The 20,479-nt window shown below is 51.0% G+C and overlaps 1 protein-coding gene across 2 annotated transcripts in view; it reads left to right on the forward strand.

The window, feature by feature from the left end:
• Nucleotides 1–319: 319 nt before the first annotated feature.
• IGSF21 (immunoglobin superfamily member 21) overlaps nt 320–20,479 on the forward strand; it is a 40,053-nt gene continuing 19,893 nt past the window's right edge. For both annotated transcript variants that reach the window (XM_082069983.1, XM_082069984.1), the window contains exon 1: nt 320–508. In XM_082069983.1, coding sequence (XP_081926109.1) covers nt 421–508 — 88 coding nt within the window. In that variant the 5' untranslated portion in view covers nt 320–420. The remainder of the gene's footprint in view (nt 509–20,479) is intronic.

Below are 20,479 nucleotides of genomic sequence, written 5' to 3' on the forward strand. Positions count from 1 at the left end.
CCCCTGTCCCCGCTGGATCGCACATTGCCCCCTGTGTACCGCTCCCTCCCCCCAACAAACCCTGCTCCCCCTCCCTAAACTGAGCTCCCTCCTTCCACCCCCCCAATACACCCCAACCCTGCCCGCACCTCCCCCCAAACCCTGCATCCCTTTCTCCGTCCTTTCCCGCATCCTCACCGCCCCCCCATAGCCCCTCCCGGGGGCCGGGCCGGGGCGGGCTCAGCAGCGGGGGGGGGCCCGGGGGCGGGCGGCCGCCAGTTCGCTCCGCTCCCGCTGCAATAAATCGGCTTAGGGCGGCAGCAACGACGGGTGCGGGCCGAGGAGCTGCGGGGGGGGGGACACAAAACCCGGGCTGAACCCCCCGCCGCCATGCCCGCCTGCCCCCCGGATAAACGGCTGGGGGGCCGGTGAGCCCCCCAAATGGGGCTGCCCCCCCCCGTGGGCATCATGCGGACAATGAGCCCCCTCCTGTGCCTGCTGCTCTGGGACCTGCTGGACCTGGTGCTGGGTGAGTGTCACCCCCCAAAAAATAACCCACCTGTACCCTTGTAAGAGTGCGGCGGATTTGGGGTTTGCACCCCCAAGGGACTTGGGGGGGCTGTGGAGTGGGGGGCAGGTGCCCAGTTTGGACTCAATAATGGGAGACTGGTTTTGGAGTCACTTGGTAATGGAGCGACCGGCTTGGACCCGTCAATGGGGTGCCACCCCCCGAACTGGGGTTTGAAGCTTATTAATGGGGTGCTGGTGTTGGAGCCATTAATGGGGGAGACGTTAATAGGGGAGCAATTAATAGTGGATGTGTTAATAGGGCAGCTGTTTTGGACCCGGTAATTGGGTACTGGAGACGGGGTGAGAAGATGGGGGATGCTCGTCCCTCACCCCTGAGCATCACTGAGAGGGGACCAGTATCCCCGTCCCCGCTCCGTACTGGGGCTCCGCTGCGAGTCCCATTCCTGGCTCCGCTCGCTCCGTACGGGGGTCCATGCCCTGGGGACCCCCATGAGTGTTTAGGGGGATTTTGCAGCACCCAGGGGACCCCCAACCCTTTGGGTATGCAAGGGGGTGCCCTAAACCCCACAGATGGGAGGGAGGGGACACCCAGCATGGAGCAGCAGCCCCCCAATCCCCAATGAACATTTTGACTCCCGCTTATCTTTGTCGAGGTTTTTCAACCCATCCCCAAAAACGGGGCTCCTAGGAGGTAAAAATCAACGGGGCAGGAAACTTTCCCCTCCCCGCATCCCGGCGGAGGGGGAGCCGTGCAATTTGATTTCTTGTGCGCTCGCAGGCAATCATTCTTCTCTTTCCCCCGTTTCCCCACGCGTCCCCCTCCCCGTGCCCCCCCAAATCACGCACTCTGGGGTCTCAGGTGGCGGCTCTTTAATGAGCACAGCGAGACCCGGCTGCTCTCCGGAGCCTCAGAGGCTTTGCCAAGCGCCGCCTGATCCAGGGATGAGCAGAGCTCGCTATCTCCTCGTTTTATTATTCTTTTTATTTATAATGTACTTTTTCCTCTCCGGAAAGGCACCGTCAGCTGCTGCAGGGCGCGGGGGGGGGAGCGGCGGCCGCATTCTGCGGGCTTGAGCGGGGAGAGCTCCACACAAAGGAGCCGATTCTTCCCCAGCATCGCGAGCAGCTCCTAAACAATCCCTGGAGGACCACGGACCGCTGAGTTTAGGCTCGGATTTAGCTGAACCAGGGACGGGAAAGCATCATGCATCCCCAGCATCCCTTTTTGCCGTCCCCCCCCCGCGATGGGTTTTATGTGCTGCGGGGCTGCGGCTGCTGCTTTTTTCCCCCTCCCCGGTTTGCTCTGAGCATCCCAACTGCCCAACACGCGCTCGATAATCGAACCCGCACGGCTCAGGGTGGGGGGAACACACCCCAAATCCAGTCCTGCCTCCCACCTGGATCTCCTTTCCACCTCCACCACTGTTTTAAGGTCACGGGTGGATAATTTCCAAGGAAAAACGCATCCCCCGAGCTTTTCCCCAGCGGCAAGCTGTCCATCATATCCGTGGATCGCTTTTCCACCCTTTATCCTGTTTTTAAATCGCTGCAAATTGGGCGATCGCTCTTCTGCTGCCGATATGTGAGAGCGGGCACGCGGGTGTTTGCGGCGCCGGCTTTGGTGGGGAAAAAGAAGAGGAAAAAGTTGGTTTGCGATGGGTCTAGAGGACGCTGGTGGCCCTTGGGGGAGGAACATGGGTTATAAAATGATGCGGGACGAGGATCGTGGCGTTCAATAGGGTCTCATGAGCGGGTTTGTCAGGTTTGGGCATCCACGAGCCAGGTTTGAGCTCTTCAAACCATGCTGGGACTTTGCTACTTTCCTGTATCCCAAGCATCAGCTGCTTTAAGCATCTCTCCGCACTCAATAGAGAAATGCTGTCCCCCCCAAAAAAAAGCCAGTTTGCACTGTGCTTTTTCAGCAAATGGCTAAAAATCATTGCAAAAAGGCTCATTTTGGGGTTGGCACTCCCATCGCGGCGCCTCCCTTTGCTCCGGGAAGCGGGAGCTGCGGAGGCCGAGCGCTCGCTCCCAAAGCCGATGGGCAGATGGCTTTTCCGTGGCTGACAGCACCCTTGGCCGCAGCTGCCGGCGTCCTGGGGAGGAAGGACGTGCCCCATGAATTTTGTCCCTTCCCGGCGCTTTATTTCGCGCGGGATCCATCAGCATCCAGCCCCATCTCCTGGGGACACACGGTGGGGCACGTGCCCAAAACTCCCATTGCTTTTAGTGTATTTGCTCTCTGTGTCTCTCATATACCTCCCATGTCGTTTTGCGGGGGGAATCTTGCTTATTTTTATTGTCACTTTACCTATCGCACGGTGCCCCCGTCGCTGCCACATCCACGAGGAGCAACAAGATCCCGAGCGCTGGGGATCCTTCCCATCCCAAAATCACCTGTGCCTTTATTAGGAATGTTTTTAAGGTTTCCATCTATTGCCTCATAACAAAAAGCCCTTTTCTTTACCCGAACGAAGCCGCTTGTGCGGTAGGTCGGCCGCATCCTTCCCGATGTGTTAAACATCCCTCCCGGGAGCATCGCCCCTTGTAAGACAGCTCTTTTATTTTTAATATCTAACAAGCTCAATCTTGGCCAGCAGAAGCCGCCTAAGGCAGGGCCAGAAGTGGGTTAAAGAGCCGTCAAGATGAGAAAACGAGGCCGCGCGGAGGAGGCGAGCGGCTGGACCAGGGATAATGATGGAGATGGAGCCCCAGGCTCTGGTCACCCCCCCCCATAGATTTTGGGAAGCCCCATCTGCAACCAGAGTTTTTTTGGCATCGCCGAAATCCGAGCTGGCGCTCAGCTTGTCGCCTGAAATATGTCGCCGCCAAACATTCGCGGGGGTTTGTGTTACAGCCGTGGAAAATCAGAGCCGTGTTTTGCAAACATGAAAGGAAAGGGCTGAATATGTCAAGTTTTGATCTGGGTGAGATATTTATAAAGTCTCTATCTGAGTGGTTCGGTTGAGCTGCTGTTTCCACCCCCCCGGTGCCTCGTGAGATGGGGAAAATTCAAGTGTAGCTTCTTATTTGAAGCTGCTTATGGGTTTTCCGGGCTTTGCCCCAAAAGGCCAGGTTTGCTTGGGCCGGGCTTTGCAGGGATCTATCCTAAGGGTTATCCCTGCGCTGCTGCTTCAAGCCAAAAACCAGCTAGGAAAAATCCCTTTAGGGTTGTAATTTTCTCAGCAAGCTGGATTTCTCCCCTCTCTCCTTTCACCCCGAGGCTTTTCCTCGCAGGGGTTTTCCCAGCTCACGTCCAACCCCTTCATTGCAAGCCTGGAAAAGCTCTTGATTTTGTCCTTTCCGTAGGAAAATGCCGGCGTGCGGCTTTTGCCGGGGTGACGGGAGCCACCTGCCCGCGTCTCTGCTGAGCTCTCTGAAAGCCAAGAGGGGTTGGGTGGGAGTTTGAGCGCTGGGGGGGCCGAGTGGAAAGGAGGAGCGTCCTCCGCGCCACGTGGGAGCGAAACCTGCTCCCATTCACCTGCAGACACCGCACTGACCCGAAAAACCATCCCACGCTCCCTCCGTCCTTTTCTCCTCCTGCTTTTCCCCGGCAAATCGTGCATTCAGCTCAGGGTCACCTCATTTGTTAATCCTCGCCTACTATTTCTATGGATTCTGCATTTCTATGAAGCCTGGGCTTTGCTCTCCGGTAAATCCAGGCCGCGCAGCACCGTCCGAAAATCCTCCTGGCCGTACTAATTGCCCTTCCCCAATTAGCCCAATTTTTCTCTTCCCACCAGCTACATTTTTGAACAGTTTAGAGCTGACAGTTTGAACCCAGAGCTCTTAAAAAAACCCTTTAACACATGCAAGGATCTTCCCCTCGCCTTATACCTTCCCAAGCTAATGAGCATCTTTGGGGTGCGGAGATAGTCTGAGCTTTATTAATCTGCGGAAACGCTCATGCATTAAATCGTGGCTGGTCCCTGGTTGTCCCTGAGCATTTCAGAAGCTCCCCCATGTGTCAGAGCTCAGTTTTGTGGTGTTTACCCCCCAAATTCCCTTCCTGCAACAAGCAATCCCTTGGAATTCTTAGTACCCCCCCAAAAAAAGTCCAGCCTAGGGATGCTGGAGGGTTTGGGTTGGGGATGTTGCTCCCCTTACCGCTGAAATAAGGGCTTGTGGTACAGGTTTGCTTGCAAGAGCCTTGAGCTAAGCAGCCCTTGCTGTGTGCTAAACGCTATATGCTAAACGCTATATGCTAAACGCAAAGTGCAACACGTTAAACGCCAAGTGCTAAATGCTACATTCTGTGTACAAGGTGCCAAATGCAACGTGCTACATGCTAAATGCAAGGTGCTAAATGCAAAGTGCTATATGCTAACGCTAAGTGCCAGGTGCTAAATGCAAGGTGCAATGTTCTATATGCAATGCGCCAAATGCAAGATGCTATATGTTACCCACTAAATGCAAGGTGCTGCCTGCTAAGTGCAAAGTGCTATATATTACCTGCTAAATGCAAGGTGTTACGTTCTATATGCAACGTGCTACATGCTAAATGCAAGGTGCTATATGTTACATGCTAAATGCAAGGTGCTAAATGCAAAGTGCTATATGCTAAAGCTAAATGCCAGGTGCTAAATGCAAGGTGCAACGTTCTATATGCAATGTGCTAAATGCAAGATGCTATATATTACCCCCTAAATGCAAGGTGCTGCCTGCTAAATGCAAGGTGCTATATATTACCTGCTAAATGCAAGGTGTTATGTTCTATATGCAACGTGCTACATGCTAAATGCAAGGTGCTAAATGCAAAGTGCTATATGCTAAAGCTAAATACAAGGTGCAACATTCTATATGCAGTGTGCTAAATACAGTATGCTAAATGCAAGGTGCTATATGTTACATGCTAAACACAAGGTGCTGCATTCTAAATGGAAGGTGCTATATGCTACGTGCTAAATGCAAGGTGTTCCGTTCTATACGCAGCGTGCTACCTGCTAAACACAAGGTGCTACCTGTTATATGCAAGGCACCAAATGTGATATGCTATATGCTAAATGCAAAATGCTAAATTCTACATGCTAAATGCAAAGTGCTATATGCTGCGTGCTAAATGCTATATGCCATATGCTAAATGCTATATACCTCACAGGCCTCCTGTGATTTCTCTGATGCCTCCAAGCACTTGCAGGCAGGGTGTCTGTACCCTGGTGTTGCACCCAGGCTTGGGCAACGTGGAAATGCAGCTCAGCTCCTGCATCGATGGCTTTTCACGGAGCATCCAGATGTGACATTAACCATGTTCTCACAAACCTCCCATTCCGGGGAGATGTTTCGGGTTTTTTTCCTGGTTGTCATTGCAGAAATGGTCTTTTCTGACAGAAAATCCTCGACTGGGAAAGCTTGACCAGCTTTGCCTTGTTCCTTTTGCCAAGATCTGCCGACGAAAAGCGCTCCGCTGTGTTGTGATAAGAGCGGGTTTGATTTAATCCAGACTAATGGCTCGGGAATTAGGCTGAGACAGGGACAAGGATCCTGCGAAGGCTCCTGCAGCACTTGTGGAGGGAAAAGCCTCCCAGGAAGGTGGGATGGAGCCAACACCTTATCCCAGCAAGGATGGGGATGGCCAGGACCTGCCTGGGACCAGGCACAGGGAGGACAAACCATCACCCCGCTTGGGACCCGTGGGATTTCCTCAGCGCTTTGAGCTTTTTCCCCCTATTTTCTATGAGAAAACCGCGGTTTCAGTGACACCATATCTTGCTCTTTTCTCAGCAAAAAGGCAAATCGAGGGAAGGAGCCCCCAAATCTTGATTTCCTGGAGGTGCAGCTCTTGCTTTGCAAACTTCGCACATCACAAATCCCGCTGCGAGGAGGAGGATGCAGCTGATGCCGCCGGTTCTGTTCCCTTGCCAAGCTGCTCTCTTTGCCCTTTTGTTTGCTTGCTGCCGAGGCACTTGGAGCACTGATGGGCTTGTTTTTCACTAATGACTGGCGCTCACATTATCTCTTCCCCCAGCATTATCTCCTTCCTACTTTTCCCCTTCTCCTTCCTAAAATAAACCGTCAATCACGGGCTTGTTTTCGACGCTTTTGGGGGCTGGACTCACCCGGAGTGCCAAGGGCAGGCGGGCTCGTAGCAAAATGCAGCGACAATAACCCACCGCCATGGTTCCCTCTATAGCATTATTCTATAAAATGAAGTTTCTAGGGTCTGCTGAAGCATTTGAACTGGGGAAGGTGTTTGTTTTTACTCTCATTTGGCTGAAAAATTTGGTTTATCCCCCCTAAACACTGTGTCAGAGCCCTCCCCATGTGCTTATCTAGTGGGGTGACCTCAAGGCCTTTTTGGGGGACCCTCCTTGCTGCAATTCTGCGATCTTGCAGCGTTAGCACCTGGTTTATGTGTGTTGGCAGCAGAGGAGCCACTCCTTTGAAATGCAATTGGTGCTGGTGTTAGCTAGAAGCAAAAAATATCATTATTAGGATCCTGACAACCCCAATGAGGGACGTTTGGAGTGAGGAGGAAGATTTGGAGAAGGATGGAGATTGGTTTGGAGCAAGGATGCAGGTTGGTTTGGAGCGAGGATGGAGGTTGGAGAAGGATGGAGGTTTGGAGCAGGATGGAGGTTGGTTTGGAGCAAGGATGGAGGTTGGTTTGGAGCGAGGATGGAGGTTGGTTTGGAGCGAGGATGGAGGTTGGTTTGGAGCAAGGATGGAGGTTGGTTTGGAGCGAGGATGGAGGTTGGTTTGGAGCGAGGATGGAGGTTGGTTTGGAGCGAGGATGGAGGTTGATTTGGAGCGAGGATGGAGGTTGGTTTGGAGAGAGGATGGAGGTTGGTTTGGAACAGGATGGAAGTTGGTTTGGAGCAGGATGGAGGTTGGAGAAGGATGGAGGTTGGTTTGGAGCAGGATGGAGGTTGGTTTGGAGCGAGGATGGAGGTTGGTTTGGAGGAGGATGGAGGTTGGTTTGGAGCAGGATGGAGGTTGGTTTGGAGCAGGATGCAGGTTTGGGTACGTATATTTATACCTATTTTTTTCCTTCGCGAAGGGATGGAGAGCAATGGAAAGATGCGGAGCGATGGGGGTTTGGTTCCTTCGGGTGGTGGGTGGGATGCAGGGGGACACTTGGGTTTGCTTCTGGGTGGACTGCCAGCCATGGAAGTGCGTTTTTTGGGATGTGTTTCATCAATAACCCCGGATTCGCTGGTAGGAATGTTGCTTTTGATGGTGCTCGTGCTGGGGCTGGTTTTCCACTTGGGGCTGGTAATGCTTGAGAAGAGGAAAATGATGACAAGTGAGATTTTTGCCTGGCAGTTGGCATCATTTTGGGCACCAAGAGACGGGCCATAACATCAGGAGGAGGAGAAAAAGGCTCCAGCTCGGCAGGCATCACTAAAATCACCAGAATCACCCCAATTTTGAGGTGGTGGGGATGCGGGTGAGCTGAGCTCCCTGTACCCCATGAGTCTTCTCGTAGAGACGAGCACCTTCTTCATGACAAGTTGGCTGTTGGCTCCATCTTTCCTTCTAAAATATATATATATATCTCCTTGGTTTGGCTGGAAATGATCTAGAAAGGCATTTTAATGGCCAAGTGATTTAGGTTTCCATCCCAGCTTTGCACCTCTGGAGAGCAGAGTTCAAAGCTTGGCTCTAAGTCGCGCTTGGGAAGATTTCCAGCCCGAATTCAGGCTGTCCCTTGATGTACTATGATCTGAGATAGTTTTTTTGCTCCATCAAGCATCTTCCTCATATTTTTAAGCCCAGCAAAGCCCTGTTCCCTGCAGATTCAGCTTCTGCACGAGCTGCAAGATGAAGGGACCACATGCTTTGCCGTGCCCAAGAGCATCCCAAGAGCTGGTGCTTGAATTTAACTGCTTTTCTTGGTTTTTCTCCCAAAGATGCACCTGCCAAGTCGTGTTGCAGAAGGAGACGGTGACTCAGAGCCGGGTGGGACGATTTGGGCAACTTTGCCTTATCCACCACCCCAAAATATATCCAGCAAGCTGGTGGCGAGCGGGGATTTTCCATGTAGAAATGCTGGAGAAGCATCATGTAACGGGTTGATATTCCTCCAGAAAGGATGCAAAAAATAGAACATCACCAGGAACAAGGCTGAGTGATAACACCATTGATTTGGCCTCAGATAGACCATAATTCCTACAGAAAAACCTCCATCTCCGCTCAAACCATCTCCCCGCCTCGCGACTCGATCATGAGATATTTCCCATAAGCGCCGGTGGAGGCGGCTCTTTTTAAGCTCTATTTATCTCTCGTTGCGTTATCGCGGCTTTGTTTTATTTGCTTTCCTACGGAAGTTCTTCGCAAGCGGTCGCCTGGCTGAGGATGGTTGGGTTTCCTCCTGACGGAGAACGCATTTACGCCGCTATAATTATAGCAGCAGCGTGGGAGCGCAGCGACGCTCGAGGTTTCCAAATTAAACCCGTCATCCGCTCCTAGAAACGCGCCTTTAATTTCTTTGTGTATTTTTTTAGAGCGGGGAAATGACATCTGGGCGACTTCGCAGTGGGAAATGATTTGGAAGGGGGTGGGATTTGGACATTTGGATGTTGGGGATGCTGGTGGCTCTGGGTTGATTTGCATGGACCACCCTCCTCTGGCTCCCGATCTGCGCAAAGCTCCCCGCCGCGAGAAAACAACCCGACTCTTTTCAATTGAAAGGGCTTATTTAAACAATGTTATCTCTCTGGTGAAGGGAGAGAAGCATATTGGATCGGTTATATTTAGTGCCGGGTGCAGGACAAAGCAGATGCGGAGAGATTTTTAACGCAAGAATGTTAATCACTTACGCCACACTGCCTTGGAGATGTGTGTATATATATATATATCTATATCTAGTATTTTTTTTTAATATATATGCTTAGACATGTATATACTCGCTGAGGATGAGGATGGGAGTCCAACATCCCACCTCAATTTGCTTTTTGACCTTTTTCCCCCAAAAAGGTCCATCTTTGTGGGGTGAAGCGATGCGGCTCTGGGGCTGGGGACCCCCCGAATCGTGCAGCGGGAGGGATGCACTTCAGCTCTATGGGGGTCTACACAGCCCCCCATCTTCCTGCCCCCCAAACTGGGCTGGAAATGGAAAGGAGAGCTCTTCCATGCTTTCAAATGGGCTGTTTAACAACCCCAGCAGCGGTCACCCCCCCAGTGAGCCGCGAGGAAAACCTACCGCATTACCCAGCCTCTCTTACCCAGCCTCGCGGGAGCACTGAATTAAAGGAAATATTTTATGATCCTACGCTTCGTTATGTTTTATTAAAAGCAGAGCATCGGCCTCCCCTGCCACATTCATCAGATCAGAGGCTCTGGTATTTTTCTCTTTGCCCTTTTTTTCGCCCTCCCGAGCTCTTTCTGTCGTTCCTAAAGCATCCAGCTGCTTGGCTTGGCCAGTCCAGGGTCTCCTGGCAGAGGAGGAAAATATGCAATGGGGTGAAAAATGGGGCTGTTTGCTTTATCTAAGGATGCTCTGTATCCCAACTGGCTGGGGGATGCGGGTCGTGATGCAGGAATAGGGGTGGATGTGGGACAAGTGGAGTCACGGGGAGATGGAGCTGAGATCATCCCCAGACAAAGATGCTCAGAAAAACCTCCTCTAATTTATCAGCTTTGCTGTGATCAACCTTGGGATGCGAGGACCTCCGGGATGTCACCGTTTTTGGGGGAAAAACCCCAAAATGCCAAAATCCCCTCTGCAGGGATAACACATGGAGCAGGACTGGGAGTTTGCTCTATCAGCCTTGGAGATCAGGAGCAAGAAGGCAGACAAATACTGATAGCTGGGCATATCTGGAAGCAGTCGGGAGACAGAAAGGTATTAATTAGCAGTTATTTCTCAACGGTGCGGAGATGGATAGGGATTAAGGTAACAGCCGTGTGTATCCTCTCCGTAAGAGCGGTAAAGTAACCATAAATCAGCGTTGTGAATCAGTGCTGTAGGAGAGAGATATGTTTTAATCTTATTAGCGGCGCGGCATTACTGGGAGAGCAAAGGGATTATTAATCACGGAGCGTTAATCGGGGAGGAGAGGGGAGCTTGGAATTAGCAATCTGGCTTTGGTCAGCAAGGGGGTGGTGGGGCTGGAGGGGAAAAGGCGGCAGATGGGGCTGAGTTGGGGGAGATACCGAGGGAAACGGCAAAATCCTGTGCCGGGGGTGAGGGGGAGGTTGGGATGCGCTGAACCCCAAATTGGTGCCTGTGAGGGGCTTTTCTGGGCCAGGGCCAGAGGCTGTAGCTGGAAGTCCTGGTGTCTTGTGTCTGTTGTAATGTAGGATGTGCAGGTATTTGTTCCATGAACCCATCAGTCTGTCTGTCCCTTCATCCCTCCTTCCACCCAACCCTCTGCTCCATCCACCCCTCTGTTCTTCCCTCCATCATCCCTCCATCCGTCTGTTCTTCCATCTATCCCTTCCTGCATCCCTCTATTCCTCCATCCCTTCCTTCATCCCTCCATCCCTCTATTTTTCCCCATCTCTTCCTTCATCCCTGCCTCTATCCCTCCATCCTTCTATTCCTTCATCCCTCCGTCCTTCTATTCTTTCATCCCTCCATCCCTTCCTTTATTTCTTCATCCCTCCATCCCTTCCTTTATTCCTTCATCTTTCTATTCCTTCATCCCTCCATCCCTTCCTTTTTCCCTGCATCCATCCTTTCCTTCATCCCTCCACTTCTCCATCCTTTCCTTCATCCCTTCATCCTTCTATTCCTGCATCACTCCCTCCATCCCTCTCTCTGTTTCTTCATCCATCCCTCTGTCTCTCCTTCCGTCCATCCATCCATCCATCCATCCATCCATCCATCCATCCATCCATCCATCCATCCATCCCCTACTCCCATATACATCCAGAAACCCCAGCTGCCTCCAGAACATTCCCCATGAGAGCACAGAGCGGTTTTCAGAAAGGCTCAGGGTGGCTTTGGCTGCTTTTCAGCACCCGATTTCACTAATGAAGGTGACAATCCAACCTCCCCCAGCTCCCTCCAGGTCATTTTGGGGTAAAAAGCTGCACATCACTCTCTAACTTGCAAGAAAATAGTGGATTTAGTAGCACTTGGCACTTGCAGCTGGTGCCGGGCTTTGTCCCCCCTCCTCTGCCCGAGGTTGGGCTGCAGAGAAGTTGTTCAGAGGGAAAATGGGGGAAAAAATTATGAATAATCCCTTTGCAGTTCCGCAGCACAGGAATCGATGGTGCGGGCGGAGAGCGCTCCCGGCAGAGCCGGGGACGGAGGGGAGAATCGATGGCTGCCTCATTTGTCACCAATCAGAAATATGGGATAATTGGATTTCCTGCAAATAGAGAAATAAATAAGTGAATTCATCAGCTGGGTCACGGTCACCGACTTCTCTTGGGCCACCTTGGCAGAGCAACCGACACCTCGCCGGGACGCTTCACTCCATGGGAAACCTAATGGCAGCATCTAAACCTAAACCCTCATCCTCATTCTTAAGTGAAATTAATTATCTTTCCCAGTTCTGCCCACCCCAAGTCTGTGTATCTCCCGCTAAAGCTGGAAGAAGAGACGGTTTAGGGAGGATTGTGGGGTTTTAGGTGGGAAAAATTCAAAATTCCGCTTATTTTGCAGAGGAGCAGCATCTTTAATAACCTCTCGTGATTACTCCGGGATGGGATTTTCGCTGGATCTCAGATGGGTTTGTGAAAGATCTTACTTGCAAGCAGGGAAACTGAGGCACGCAGCAAGACTTGCTCCCAAGAGCATCCTTCGAGCATCTCCCTGCCGCTCCCAGCTCCGCTAATTAGCCCTGACTGGGATTAAGCTCCAGCCTAGATTAACACCGTGAGCCGTGCTTTCCAATAATGAGCTGCCGGTGTCATAATCCTCACCCCGACGGGGGACGAAGCAGCAAAACCATCGGCTGGTCCATCCCTGCTCACCCAAGACCCAGATCAGACTTTGCCGAGGGCTCAACACCTTTTTTTCCAGACTTCAACATCTGTATCTAATCCATCCGCTTCAGTTTAGAGCTCTGACAAACCAGCCTGGATACAAATAATTCACTTTAGTTTTTTTCCTTCTGAATTGCATCTCCGTGGTGGTTTTTTTGCTCAGCACCAGCTGGAGACGAGACCCTTGATCCCAGGTGAGGTTTTCCATAATCCCCCATCCTCGGGGGCAGCGTCCAGATGTTGCATCTTCCTGATGCCAACACAGGGAGAGCTGCCAGAAGTGATTCTCTTCTGTGTCAGGATGCAAAGCAGAGGAAAAGAGGTTTTTTGGGGCGAAAAAACCCCCAACATTTCCAAGTCTTTGCAGCGCAGGATTATAATATAGTATCTCCTTCTTCTGCCGCACTTAATTCTGGATTAACCCCCCACATCTGGACGGGGTTTGCTGGAGATTTGCAGATCCCACCATGATGAAAAATAATACGAAAGGAGAGGGAATGTGAATTTTTGGCATGGGGAGGCTGCTAAGGTTGCATCCTGACACCTGGGCATTAACCCACATCTTGCCCGGGCGTTGGGGGGACAACATATTCTATTGCAATGCATTTTTAGGGGGGATGCTGCAGCATCCCGGAGGCGTCGCGTTGAATTTGGTGGCTCCCGCTCTGCAAAAGTGGGAGTGTAGAAAAATACCCCGTCTGGCGAGCTCAGGATTTGCTGGGGAAAGACAAGACCCCGCTGCGAGTCCCTCTGGAAATACATGGAATTACTAATAAATGCGCTCGGAGGAGCGTCCCACGGTGCAGCACGGGGAGAGCTGCTAAAGCGCTAACGGGGTCGGGGAATATAAAGAGTTGGGGTTTTTTAGCAGGTCTTGGGGTTAATTAACAGCTACAATGAGGCGTCATTAGAAAAAGGAGAAAGCAAATCTCTGCTGGGAGTTACTAGCACGAGCGGCATGCGGGAGGGGGTTCTGGCTCTGCGGTTGCGCTCGGTGGCAATTTGGGGTGGAAATCTTCAGGAAAATTCAGGGGCTTTGGGGGAAATCTGCAGGAGGACAAGAATCCGGTGGGAACTGGGTTTGCTTAAATGGGGAAAGGAAAATTTGGGGTGAGAGAGGAGGGATGAGTGCTCAGAGCTGCTCCAAGGCATGGGCGGCATCTCCCAGCCCTTGCACCTTGTTTTGCCCGGATCTGTTGGCTTTAGCTTGTGAAACGGGAAGAAAATTGGGGTTCAATTGGTTTTGAGGGCTCTACCTTAAACAGCTGGCATGGGGGGGTTTTCAAACAGCACGACTGGCAAGGTAATCGGCCCCTATTTGCATATATGCAAATGAAGAGTGTCATCTCTATTTGAAAAATAGGGCATGGGAGGCCCTGGTTGACCCATGGGGGGTTTTGGCTTCGTTTTGGCAGCGGCGGCGGCTTGTGCAGCCGGGAGAGGCCGAGAGGTGCCGGCAAAGCCATTGCTCCCAATTGGTTATGTCACCGGCTTCTTGTTTTGGGGCTCTACCAGGTTTCATTTCCCTCTTCTCTTGGGATAAGACATCATTTAGGACTCCAAAACCCCCCCAACAAATCACCCAGGATGGCCAAATCCTTAAATAACCTGTAACTGGGGATAAAAGAACGAGACCGACAAGCAATATAATGATGACACGCACCTTTCTCTTCCAAAAATCCAAACCCAACGACCCATCGCGGGTCACGACCACCAATTTTAGTGGCTGTAAACGGCAGCTGGGTGCTCCAGCACTCTGGTTTAATGGCAATATCAGCGGTGTGAAGATGCGGTAGTAAAATTCTCCTTCCCCCCCCACCCGGCGTCGTTAGGAAACGGAGGCGTGTGTTATAAGCCATTGGCTTTACGGCGATGCTGAGCAGCATGGGGGAAGAAATTATAAATAAAGCTTTACCAAGCTGGAGTAAGTGCTGCTAAACATACTTCACGTCCGCGTGACGGCGGGAGATAAATATTAAATCTATAATTTACGTACACAACTTCCCAGCCTGTGCGGGGGGAGGTCTGGTAGCAGCTAATACAATATGATATATCAAGAAGAGTTATCAAAGCGGTGAGCACAACCCTGCTGATAAGCTGCGTATGATGGTGAGACCCATCTTCTTCACATAGACTGGTTTTTGGGGGGTTGATTGATGGGGTTTTGGGGTTGGGTCGGTGTTTCGCAAGTGGCTGTTGGTTTTGGGTGGGTCTCTGGTCTTTCTCCATGTTCATCTAGGGGTAACCTCATGCCTCGCAGGTGTTGCAGTATTACCCAAATGGAAGAGATTTCCCATTCATCCCAGTAAGGTACCCTCAAAATCCTGCTGCTCCCAGTTGTCCAGTGCCTGTTGCTTTCCTCCAAACCTCCTTTTTCTTGCATTCACCCCCAAATCATCACTTCTCCACCACCTGGAGCATCTCTCATTTTGCAGGCGATGGGTTTGGCTTCACGGGGTGGACAAGACGTGGCCTTTGGCTTCATGACTTCAGGATTTATGCCGCTAACGTTGCATCTCTGAGTTTCTGTCTTGGAAACCACCTGATTTTTAGGTTGCAGGATCCATTGAGCATCCAAATGACACATTGAAGGTTATTCCAGGTGTTTGTAGTAGGACACGGGTTTGTTCCAGACGTTTTGCCTCCGAACTTCCATCTTCTCGCTGGAATGACCCATTTCCCGAGGATTTGAGGCAAACGCCTTGACGGAGATGTAGTACAAGCACTAACTCAGTGCCGCGAGTCGAAGGAGCCGAGCTAGAAATGGGCTTTCTCATCTTGTGCTCCAATGAGCTGGAACAGCCCTTGCCGATGAGCTTTCACTTAGAAAAGGCGCGATGGAGACGTTAAAGCGGGTTTTGTCTCGGTCCGTGCCCAAACCGCATAGCTGATACGGATGGCTCCATCCGCCATGGATTTGTTTGTCGGGAGACACGCGCCAAAGGTGGCGATGGGTTTGTGAAAACAGTGGTGTTTGCATCTGGTCTATTAGCTGGCGCTTGGTGATGGATAGAGCTGGTGGTTGAGTGGCTGATAGAAGGAACTGGAAGAGGGGAACGTGGAAGTGGTGGATGGAGGAGATGGGAAAGATGGATGTTGGAAAGGGAAAGGTGAAAGTGGTGGAAGGAAGAGATGGAGAAGGGGCAGGAGATGGATGTTGGGAAGGTGGAAATGCTGGAAGGAGGAGATAAAAAAGATGGATGTTGGAGAGGGAAAGATGGAAATGGTGGATGAAGGAGGTGGAGAAGGGGCAGGAGATGCACATTGGAGAAGTGGAAGTGGTGGAAGGAGGAGATGGAAAAGGTGGATGTTGGAAAGGTGGAGATGGTGGATGGAGGAGATGGAGAAGAGGCAGGAGATGGACGTTGGAAAGGTGGAAATGATGGAAGGAAGTGATGGAGAGGAGGCAGGAGATGGATGTTGGAAAGGGAGAGGTGGAAATGGTGGAAGGAGGAGACAGAAAAGATGGATGTTGGAGAGGGAAAGGTGGAAATGGTGGAAGGAGGAGATGGAAAAGATGGATGTTGGAAAAGTGGAGATGGTGGATGAAGGAGATGGAGAAGAGCCAGGAGATGGATGTTGGAGAGGTGGAAATGGTGGAAAGAGGAGATAGAAGAGATGGATGATGGAGAGGGAAAGGTGGAAATGGTGGGAGGAGGAGATGGAGAAGAGGCAGGAGGTGGATGTTTGAGCGGCAGGAGAAGACACCGCAGCATCCCAAGGCTCCCACCACCCAAATCAGCCATCGCATTTCCACGCCCGAAGTGGCCCAAACTCTCCTTTTCTGTCCGAGGTCGTTGACCATGCCGATGTGCATGAAAACCCCGCAAAGCCAGAGCACTTGTAACGTGTTTTCAGCCCAGCGTGAGCCATTTGGAGCCTCGTTTCTCCGCAACCTGCGGTGTTGCTGCACCACACCGGGGTTTCGCTACAGACGCTGGCGCGTAAGATTCAATCTCTCCCCTTAAGAACGTCAAAACGACTGTAGCGTTCATAATAAGGACAAAAACCATCTAAAAATTGATTTTTTTCCTTAAGATATATTGACATAACTCTTTGGGAAGCCCTTATGTGATCGCACAGTGTTGAAGATACTCTGTGTGATGCTGAGACGGCTGCACACAAAGTGATGTTGGGTACTGAAAATTAGGCTTTATTGCTTTATACTTTTTGGCTAGAATATTTTTTCCAGGAGAAATCCAGGATTTGAGGCAAAAATAACAGTTGTGGGTGGCGTTCAAACCCCCGTCTCAACAGGGTTTTGTCACCAGCATTGGAATCGTTGGAAGTTGGGTTTAATTTTCGCGTTATACACCCCAAAGCAAAGCAAAAAGCTTCGGACTGGGACATGGGGATACACTTTGAACTGATAAAGCTTAAAAAACGCATCGTTTTGTAGAGTTATGACAGATTTTGATCATTAAACCCGAAGTGCAGCAGAACCCCTTGGGGTCAGTCTGTCCCCCAGCCCTGATGAAGTGGTTTTCTCAGTTAATCTGGATTTAAAAGGGGTCGAAAGGCCAAACCGGCCGCTCTCGATCGATGTATCGATTAAAATTATCGATTTGCATGACAAAGAGCTAACAAGACATGAGAGGCATCCGTAGGATCTGTTGGGTTTAACGTGCCTATTGCATCCTAGTTAGTCAGAGAAAAATAGACCCAAGCATATTCTCTATATACTCCCTATATATTCTATACATTTGCTCTGCAATACCTAAGGATTTTGGGGCTGGTTTAGCCCAGCAAACCCATAAAGAATAATTAAATGTACAACCGCAAAGTGTTTCCTCCCACTTATGCAAATGGCTGTGAGGTAAGAGGCATCTAATTAAACGTTTGTACTTTAATACACCGCGGTGTGATGGAAGATGAATTTTAATTACAGGCTCTTTAATTGTTTGGTCGGCCCGTTAATATCCTATTTACACAGCGTTAATACCATTTGCTCTGTGCCAGCAGGGCTCTTCCTCGCAGCGGGCCGCGCTTTTGCGCTTTTATTCCACGAACCAGCTCGAGTTTTGCAGAATCCGGCCCAAATTTTGAGCGGGTTGGGGATGCTCAGTGTGTCATGATGCAAACCCCCCCTCTCTTCCCTTCGCTCCTTCATCATGGAAGGAGCAGACACATCTCCCTCTCTCTCTGTTGCTTGAGGCCGACAGCTTCTTTCCTATGGCCCCAGAGCCCCTGGCCAGGGCCGGTAGGAGAAGGGAGCGCCAAGGCGCCAGTGTGGGGGATGTTTGGAGGCTTCAGGGGCACCCACAGCCAGTGTGGGGGTGCAGAGAAGCTTCTGGAATGCCCACAGTCACATCTGATCAGCTTATAAAGACAGGACTCTCGTCGAGACTCTGCTCCTTGTGCGGATCTCTTGGAGCAGGAGCAAGATGCTGCCGCCGAGAGCCCCCCCGGGATGGAGACTCCGCTGGCCTCACCGCCATGGTGTGAGTAAAATAACCCTCGCAGGATTGCGAGTGTATCTACACGTGTATTTATACTTTCCGTGCACATATGCACGTGTACTTTCCGTGCTCAATACGAGCACGCGTATAAATTAATCCTCCCGTAATCGCGAGTGTATTTTCCTCCCGTGCTTCCACGTGAGCACGTGTGACTTTCCATGCACGTTTGCACGTGTATTAACCCTCGCAGGGTTGTGAGTGTACACTTTCCATACTCAATACGAGTACATGTATCCCTTTACAATAACCCCACACCGTATCAGGCAGGTGTGGACTCCTCCCGGGCTCAGGGCCGGCTCCGGCATTGTTTTGGTGAAGCCACATGCATGCACACTGTGGACCTCCTGAATTATTAGTTGCTGCCCCTTAATAATTTTCCTCAACTGATATCCGAACCTGTATTCGAGTCACTTTTGGATGCTAAAACCCTGCTTCTCACCCGTTTAATCAAAGTTGGTTTGGACCCTGTTGTCCCTTAAACCAACCTCGGGTGCCTCCGTGACACTCAGCCCCGCTAACACTTGGCTTTTGGTTTTGTCGAAGGAAAAGCTGGAAGTTGGAGTAAAACTCGAGCAGTTTGTGCTTTTAGAAATATAAATGGGCTCCCTCCGCTATTATTTTTCCCTTTGCAAAAGGAGGCGCGATGCTCTTCACAGGGCACATCCCATTCCGCTCGTTGTTGTTAAATATGTGTTAAAATGCTTATTGCTCCACTTCAAAAAAAGAAAAATAATAGAATATATATTATAATATATATGTATCTCAATGCAGCAGCTTTCCAGGAGGAAAAGCTCAAGACCGAGCAAAATTTGGCCGCTCATTGGGACAGATGCGAATCCTTCACCCGTTCATGCCCCTCGCAGCCCTCCTGGCTTAGCAAGAAAAAGCAGCAAGACATTATCATTGTAAATCATGGCAGAATATCATAAATAAGGCATCGCCGGAGCTGGGAGGGCGGGGGAAGGGATCTGCTGCGCTCACAGGAACGGGAGCAACTGTCGGCGTTTAATTTTTAATGAACAAGATGTTGCAAAGTGCTGCGAGTCAAAGCGCGTTTGCTTAATGCTCCTCAGCCCCCGCGCACGGGAGGTGACGTCCCCGAGGCCTCGCACGTGGCCACAAACCCGCAGATACCGGTGGTTTCCCCTCGTGCCGACTATCATCTTCCTCTGCTTGAGAACGGGCAGCGAAATCACCCCTTTGCTTTTATTTTTTTGGGGTGATCGGCGATCTTTTAGCATCGCAACCGGCTCTTCTGCAAGGAGCAAAGTGCCTCCTGGATGACTTAAACCTTGGAAAATGATGAAAATCAGCCCTGTGCTCATGAGTGGGGGTTCTTGGTTCCTTTTTTCCCCCTCCCTCCTTGTATTTGCACCCCGAAATACCATCCTGGGGATGCGCCGGAAAGCGGCGGAGGATTCGGTGTGAATTATGTATGAGCCCCGCTAATCACGGGCTGATTAAAATGATGATGTGTTAATATTATCTCTCCCCGTTGCCTCCAGCTGAGGGGGGACGTGTTTGCACCTGAAGGATGGGGGGGACACGGTGGGGACAGACGCGTCCCCCTCCAGCTCCATCCCACAGCATCTTTCCCCTCGCACCCCTGGAAGCATTGTCATTGCTCCAAATGCCCCCAAACGCAAAGATGGGGACAGGTTGGACCTTGGGGACACGTCCCAAAGGGGTAAAGCCCCTCGCTGGTTCAAGGTTAATTTTTTGGAAGGGCTGGGATATGAGGTGTCCATGGGGCTGCTCTCACGTGCCAAAAATCCCCCACGGGATGCTCAAAACGGGGCAAAAATGGGTCTTTTTCCGGTGAAACCTGCTGCCCCCCTCGCAGCTATTTGGTAATTGAAAGCGCCGAGCATGTTACAATGTGCTCCTTTTATTAATGTGTCACTCCTGATTTAAAAGGACATTTCATTTATCTCTCCCTTCCCCCTCTCTCTCCTTTTTTTTTCCCCTTTAAACTGGATGTTGCAAGAATTCCCACTGCTCGCTAGCAAAAATACTCTTTTCTCCCCAGGGATGCGATCTAATCAGAAGGCTGAATTTCCATAGGTCAGAATTTAATCAGAGGGTGGCCCGGCACAGCTTTCGCTATCAAATGTGTCTTATTCAAAAAGAGCAAAGGGGAAGCAGAGGAGCTTCGGGGTTCGGAGCTGCCCTTGGGATGCTGATAATGCAGAGGATGATGGAGATGTTGGGTCCGGCTCCTCCTACTAAGGAGTAAATCTGGTGCTCAGCCCTCTTTAAAGTCCTTAAAATTCAGCAATACCTGGCACAGCTGGTAAATCCAGGAGCGAATGGGGGATTTTGAGGAGTGGTGACACATTGCCATCCCCCACTATTGGAAAGCAAAGGGAAAAGGGGGCACAAGGGATGAGATTCGCACGTCAAGCAGCAAACCAGCAGGGTCTGGACGGCTCCATCTGGATTCTCATGTTCTTTTTTGGCGTCGGGCTTGATTTTCGCTGCTTTTCCCCCTCCCTTACACACATCTGTAGCATTTTGGGGGCTGGCTCCTCCGGGGATTGTGCATCTGTTTCTCTCCCCTTGCACTCGAGCTCTTTCCTTCCTTCTTTTCCTCATCTTTTGGGGTGATTTTGCTCTGAATTTGGGGTTTCACC

This window comes from Streptopelia decaocto, assembly GCF_964273445.1.
Source record: "Streptopelia decaocto genome assembly, chromosome: 20".
Taxonomy (NCBI): domain Eukaryota; kingdom Metazoa; phylum Chordata; class Aves; order Columbiformes; family Columbidae; genus Streptopelia; species Streptopelia decaocto.